This window comes from Clupea harengus, unplaced genomic scaffold, assembly GCF_900700415.2.
Source record: "Clupea harengus unplaced genomic scaffold, Ch_v2.0.2, whole genome shotgun sequence".
In the NCBI taxonomy this organism is placed as follows: domain Eukaryota; kingdom Metazoa; phylum Chordata; class Actinopteri; order Clupeiformes; family Clupeidae; genus Clupea; species Clupea harengus.
The window spans coordinates 15,001-22,500 of record NW_024879805.1 but is presented as its reverse complement, the minus strand read 5'-3'; the positions used below and the strand labels follow the sequence as shown (position 1 = coordinate 22,500).

General features: G+C 49.8%; 1 protein-coding gene across 2 annotated transcripts in view; it reads right to left on the bottom strand.

Moving 5' to 3' along the window:
* Positions 1-5,995, bottom strand: part of LOC105897421 (platelet-derived growth factor subunit A-like) — a 26,014-nt gene extending 20,019 nt beyond the window's left edge. Inside the window, exons 1-2 of one of the 2 annotated variants that reach the window (XR_006151876.1) lie at positions 5,184-5,995; positions 4,278-4,368 (exon numbers count right to left, since the gene is read on the bottom strand). Coding sequence is in view for 1 of the 2 variants with exons in the window: in XM_042705155.1 (XP_042561089.1) it covers positions 4,278-4,368; positions 5,184-5,246 (154 nt within the window). In the remaining variant the exon portion in view is untranslated. The remainder of the gene's footprint in view (positions 1-4,277; positions 4,369-5,183) is intronic. The other variant, XM_042705155.1, reaches the window with a different exon arrangement.
* Between the last annotated feature and the right edge of the window lie 1,505 nt (positions 5,996-7,500).

The window sequence follows — 7,500 nt, the reverse complement described above, 5'->3', positions numbered from 1 at the left end:
AGCCTAATAGAAGGTAAATGAGTGTGTGGCGCGGTGTTCTGCTGGGCTATGAGGGATTGTATCACTTCCCCTTGGCTTTCACCAGCGCTCTCCACAACAAACAATGGGTCCGCTTAGTCATCGGCCTTAATTGGGTATTCAGCACCTTGATTATGTTGAGCGAAGAGCACCATGATGTCACCCAGCCACTGTAAACAGGCCCGGGCGCAAGGTTTTCTGAGTGCAAACACTCTCACAAGCAGAGAGCATGTGTACGCCGGTGCCAACCAAAGACACGCACACACACACACACACATACATACATACACAAACAAACACACACACGCAAAGCACATACGCACACCTTCCACAAACATAGACACACACACACACACACACACGCGCGCAGGCATTAACTGCTACGTTCAACGACACACAGTTGTGAAAAGGCTGTTCAGGAAACCCGCCCTACAAACAGACAAGTGTTACCCTTTAATGTGCCTCTGCAAGACACGCCTGCCTGTGCTACAGCGCGGCCCCTGATGTGTGCAGCAGCAGCAGCAGCAGCAGCAGCAGCCTCCACACTGCCTGCCTCAGTCTGCGTCTGGCTCTCCAGGGACCGGGCACAGGTGTTCTCACCGTGGCCTACATCTCACACCTGGACCAGGTACCTGACGCACTGTACATGCATGTTAGACGCACACACACACAACATCAGCTTTACGCAGCAACAGCAAGCGTTCACCCTGAACGATGGGTACTAACTGAACAAGTTCTCTTTCCTTTGCCTCTCGCTCTCTCTCTCCCTCCCTCTCTCTCTCTCTCTCTCTCTCTCTCTCTCTCTCTTTGTGTCTCTCTCTCTCTATGTGTCTCTCTCTCTCTATGTCTCTTATGTCTCTTTCTCCCTCTCTCTCTCTCTCTCTCTCTCTCTCTCTCTCTCTCTCTCTCCCTCTCTCTCTCTCCCTCCCTCCCTCTCTCTCTCTCTCTCTCTCTCTCTCTCTCTTTGTGTCTCTCTCTCTCTCTATGTGTCTCTCTCTCTCTATGTCTCTTATGTCTCTTTCTCCCTCTCTCTCTCTCTCTCTCTCTCTCTCTCTCTCTCTCTCTCTCTCTCTCTGTCGGTCTACCCAACCCCATACTCTTTTGTCTGGTCCCTGTTGCCTTAACGACCTGAGCAAAAGCAGGACACAAATCTCACAGGTAAACACTGAGACATGTCCAGGTCCCTTTTGTCCCTGTGTGGGCTTCAAACAGCCCCCTTCTATTGACCAAACACACACACACACACACACGCACACACACACACACACACACACACGCACACACACACACACACACACACACACACACACACACACAACTTTACAGCTTTCACACTCCGAGGGCCTGTTGATTTATTTTGGACCGGGCCGCACTCCCACCCCCTCTGGTTCTGACAAACCCCTCCAGCCCAAATGTTGCGTCAGTGGTGACGAGGGGCGAGGCTCATCGGGTGCGGGGGGTTTGTGTCTTCCTGTCACCCAGGGCGTCAGGGGTGTCGCCCAGTGGCCTATAGAGGAGATCAGGGGGCTGTTTGCTTCACTAGCGCACACACACACACACACACACACACACACACACACACACACACACACACACACACACACACACACACACACACACACACACACACACACACACACACACACACACACACACACACACCTCACCTCACCTCCCCAACACATCTGATGCTGCAGTACCTCAACACAACCACATACATCAGGTTCACTCTCCATCCATCATCAAAGACAGATGAGACCGATGCTTGGAACAAACATTTCCTTCCATGAGTAAATACTAGTCGCTCTCTCTCTCTCTCTCTCTTTTCTCTTTCCCTCGCTCTTCTTAACCTCCCCCTGACCCCCCATTAGTTGAATGGGCCTGAGACATAAAGAACTCTTTTATGGACCAACCGCTTTCAGCACCGAGAGGCCGACGGATCCAGAGACACTGAGCACTGAGCAAGACAGAGGGAGAGGAGCAGAGCAGAGGAACGGAGGGATAGAAAGGAAAAAAAGAGGAGAGAGAGTGTGGGGGAGAGAGAGAGAGAGAGAGAGAGAGAGAGAGAGAAGTAGAGAAGAGCGCAGGTGACTAAGCTGGAAGCCAGAGCCTGTGCTGAAAAGACGCTCTCCTGCCCTGAATTACTAACGCTCCACTGACTCCCAATTACGCCCTCCATTAGCGGGAAAGCCTCCACTCTCTCCCTCTCTTCCTCTCGCTCTCCCTCCCTCTCCTCTCTACATCACTCGCTCTTCAAAAAACAAGCTGCTCTTGTGGCAAGCTGACAGGCGAGCTCCAGGGAGAGGGAAGACAGGGCTGCTGTTATCCGTCTCCTCTCTCAGGGCGAGAGATAAGGGCCTCGCGGCCGAGCCGAGAAGAGCAGGGCTGAGGGTAATCAACCTTTAGGGCACCTGCCTAGGTGTGAACAGCCAAAGATTAGGACCGTAAAGCACCTTTTTTTTTTTGCTGATGTGCAGAAAAGGGTGGTGACATTTACCGGCCCTCACAAGCTGCTGGGGCGCGAACTGCCTGAAGGGGTCTGAGCAAGCCTTCCTGTCTGTCTGCCTGTCTGTCTGCCTGTCTATTTGCCTGTCTGCCTGCTTGTTTGTCTGTCTGTCTGCGAATGCTCACACCACGGTATTCTTAAAATAAGGTTCTTTCTGTCAGACAAACACACACACACACACACACACACACACACACACATACACACACACCAAACACCCACAAACTCAAACACCAAAAGTGATCAGCTACTTGTATAGAAAGCAAGAAAAAAAGGAGGCCGTCACAGAACCAGACTCCCTTACACGACTACATACACACACACACACACACACACACACACACACTGTAAGTCACAGGCAACTTTACTGTCTTGTCACTTGCAACAAAAGCACTGAAAATACACTGCTGGCGTCACATGTCTCTGAATGGCCCGGCCTGACAGTCTGGCAGCCAGACAGATTTATGCTGCCGTAATAATAATCAGGGTACTACTGTTACCCCGGAAAACATTCCTTCGCTCCGAGGAAGGCATTTAAATTCAATTATAAACACCTCCTCTCATGCGAGAGACATTTCCCCACACAAAAGTAAGCTTTATTCCGGGGCTTAAGTCAAGGCGCAATAAGACAAAAGCGTTTTCTGTAAAAAAAAGAAAAAGAAAAGTGGCCAGTTTTTCTCTTACATACAAGATCGCCCAAGGGCAGCTGTCCAAAATGCACGCTAGTGCATTAACAATGATATGATATTGGCCGTGTCAATTATGCCTCTGTATTTAGGCCGACCTTTGAAGCGCTATTTGTAATTCGGTGTTCCCCACCAAACCACATAAAAGCCCTGCATATGATCTATGGTGCGTGCCTGAATAAATACAGACTCATGTGAACGCAAACAGCCTCTACCAGCGCAACACTGTAATACAATCCAACTTTGCGAAAGAGAGAGAGTGAGAAAGATTGAGAGAGAGGGAGTGAGTGAGTGAGCGAGAGAGAGAGAGAGGGGGGGGGGGAGAGAGGGAGTGAGTGAGTGAGTGAGTGAGAGAGCGTCATGTCGGCTACCACATCCAAGCAGCACAGTTGTGGCTGGCAACCTCGCGCCTCGCGTTCTCGTTTTACAGTGAGACGTACACCCCACTGACAAACTCCATAAAGCGATCTGATTGCGGTTGACAACTGCCATAGGAATCCAGCCAAATACATACCTCAGAGAAAGTCCCCGTATGTCACATGTGTACAGCCGCGCATGTATGCGCTCACACCACACCACAACTCAGCTTCAGTCGCTGCAGCCAACACATCAAGCCGTAGTGGCACAACCCGGACTCAGCACTCATCCTCTCCCGTCAACATAAATCGCATCCAGCGTTTCTGATGCGTGTTTGTTTACGCAGAGTTTATAAATACGACTTTGACACATCACAAAATGAACCTCCCCCAGATATATCAAGTTAAAACTGAAACAGGGCGCAAGTGAAGGCTTAGATGGCTATTTGGTCCCACGCAACATAACTCACATTTTTCCTCATTCACAGGAGTCTTTCATAGACAGATAAAAAAAAATCCTGGATTTTTTTTCGTTCAAATAACAGTCTTTCTTTTATGCTATCCTAGCACAGCCTGGAACCAGACGGTTTATAGGGAAACACCATATAACTCCCACATAGAGTAAACATGCACAGGGTATCGCTCAGTGTATGTGAGATTAGAGTTGGACAAAGTTCACTGCAGCAGAGCAAGTCAAGGAGCTTGATTTACCTACGAAGTCTATGTCCAGAAGCCGCTGGAGGTCGCTGATGCTGTTGATTTCACTGTGGGACAGTCGCTCAATCAGCTCTTGTGGAAGGTCCTTCAGTCAAAAGAATAAATAAATAAATAACCAAACCACGCATAGTTAGGGGAATAGTCAAATCAAACAAGACGCCTACGTGTATGAACTAATAGGACATTATGCACGCTGGAGTGTTTAATGTGAGAGCAACTGCGTCGTGCTTCCCTGCTCGTAAGCGCGGGGCTCAGTTAAAACTTCACCAGCCATTCCACTTGCACTTGTTGCAGAGTCACGGCGCTTCGTTTGCTTTGGGACACATGTATTTATATCACTGCCAGTAAAGCGCACGTCCCGGCCAAATGCGATCGGGGTTGTGGAAGCTAAACTGAATGCACGGGTTTGTACACATACATTCTTGCAACGTTACCCTCTAGATCTACGCTACGCTGTTTTAGAGTCCTGCCTGAGTGAGTGTGGTGTGCTGAGCGAGCACCCTTAGCGTTGATCTTCTGATCCCTGTGAAGTAGATAAGTCGCCCCGGGGCAACAAGTTTGCCTCGTATTTACTTCCAGTCGGTTAAGGAACCGGATACTGACTGAACTTGTAAATGAACACAGCGCTGTGTGTATACCAGTGTTGCCTATCCGTTTTAAAGTAAACTTAGAAAAAATGTTTAGCTGACTTTGTGCACATGTGTTGTAAGTGATTTTTGCCGTGGTTTTCCCACGCCTCTGCTGAAATACTAGAGACCTCGGGAACCGAATGCCTCCGCGCATGCAAAACCTAATTTAGTTACTAGTGCCAGTTAAAGGGGGTAGGCTACACGGGGCAGTGCTGAACACATTTCAACCTGTTGTCGTGTATGTCGTGAGGACGTGTTCTGTGCGCTTTACCTCGGCATTAATGAGCAGCAGGTACGACGTACAGAGCAGGAAGTAGAAAAGTGCGGTTCTCATCTCCCTTTAATTTCGATTTCCCCAAAAATAAGAAACACGTTTTCGTTAGGAGCCGCCAAGTCGCTCCTGAGCGCAGGGGACCCAGAATCATCCCTCGGAGAGAGCGGAGTGAGAGAGGGGACCTCCAAGAGCCACGGTCCCGCTCAGCGAACAGTGGCTCTCGGCAAAGCTGAAGGAGTTCAAGTTGACCGCGCCGCTTCGGGGCCAGGCTTGTTCACTTTCCAATTTGTACTCGTCCGAGGCTTCCAGGGCAGCTCTTCTGGTGGCAGCCGCTCATGCGACAGTTCGACATGATTCCTGAAGTCAACCGAGCGAAACAAGTTCTAGATCAGAACCTGCAGGCATTGCTCCAGAAATTGTAATCTGTGATTATTTGTTTGCCGGGTGTGAAAAGCAATAAAAAAAAAGACCTTGGCTTGACGACTGAATAGAAAATGGAAAGTTTCCCAAATGGCAAATAATTTACAATCAGCAGAAAAAGTGACACGAGGCTCCAATTTGTAGCTTGAAATTGCTATAAGAAGAATCTTCTTCAAGTGCGTCCGCTTGCACAATGATACATTCCCAAAACGTGGTCCGTCAATAAAAAATCAAAAAGAGGGGCGGGTTACTTGTACCGATTTTTCTATCCTGTAGTGTCTGAAGTAGGGGCAGATGGGCGACAGGTCCTTCTGTGTCCGGGACTGCGCGCTGAGTGCCGAGCTGAGCGCGTCTGAGCCGCGGGATATAACCAGCCGTGCTGCGTCTCCGATGCGCCGCCCCCCCGTCTTTCCAGTAATCTCGCATCAATCCACCAGGGAGCTGGTTGGCTGTTTGCTGCATGTAAAATATAACCCTGCCCCCCCCCCCCCCTCCCTCCCTCCCTCCCCCTCCTCGCGCCGCTGCTCTCTCAGACTAATAGTCAGGTATAAATGGCATTTGTGCAGATGCCATACATGAAGCTTGACTACTTGAGTGAATCTGCCCCGATGTGTATGTTTTGACGGTAACTGATAGATGTGGATGGCGCCCCCCTATACTTAATATTATATGTTTAATTTTTCACCAGTCTGGCAGTGTTCAGACGTGAAACCTTGACCACTATAACTATTCACAGAGCAAAAGACAAAAGACAAAACAAAACAAAAAAAGTCAGCATTGGAGAGGTCTCCAGCCATGCAATGTGATGGTCTCAGAAATGAGTAAAAATTCCTCATTTCTAATTTTAGACATGCCGGCTGTTCATCCTGAGGGGAAGCTCGTTCAGTGTTCTCCCTCCCGTGAGAAAAGATGACACATTGCGCTTTCCCAAAAGCTTCCCACCAAGACCTCGGCTCGGAGTCTCCCCTCTCCCCTCCGTGGCTTTTTTTGAATGGGTCGGCAGGGTGTGTGAGAGAGACCCTGTCTGTCCCCAGGCTGCGTCCCTGTCCCCATTGCGTAATGACACGGCTGATGAAGGCTCCTTCTGCGGAGCCCTGTCTCCTCCTCACACCCCTGTGGCCGCCGCCCCCCCACCCCCCCCCCCCGCGCTGATGGGCTGTCATCAGCCATTACATCACGCTCACCACAACAAGGAGGCGCAAGAACATCTCGAGAAGAGCCACCACAGAGGGGAACAGGAGGGGAAGGAGGAGATGAAAACAGAGAGAGGAAGAAGAAGGGCTGAGGTGAGTGAAAGGAAGGAAAAGACACTCAAATGGAGGGGGGGGGGTGTCTCCAGAAGTGGAGAGAAAACAGGAAAAAAAAGGATAAGAGTGGAAAACAATGAAAGAGTAGAGTGACGTTGATAGACGGTGAAACTGAGAGAAGAGGGGAATTCGGGAACATAGAGAGGGAGTAATGAGGGAGAAGAGAAAGAGAGAGGGAGAGAAAGGAGGGGTTGGGAAGAAGAAAGGTGGTGAATGTAAAAGGAGAGAAGAGAGGAGAGGAGAGGAGAAGGGAGGAGAGAGGAAAGCTCCAGCTTCTGGGATACACGCGCTATTAAACAATATGTTTACTGGCAACTGCTCTCTGTGTACCTGACAACATCAGCCCCAATAAATCGTTTTATGGAAGCTGGCACACAGTAAAGCAAGCCATAAAGGCATGCTGGAGATGGCGCTTTGGTGAGCAATACCGTGAGCAAGCGGGCAAGGGAGTGAGTGAGGTAGTGTGTGAGTGAGTGAGTGAGTGAGTGAGAGAGTGAATGAGTGAGGGAGTGAGTGAGGGAGTGAGTGAGTGAGTAGCGAGGGAGGGAGTGAGTTAGTGAGTGAGAGAGTGAGTGAATGAGTGAGTG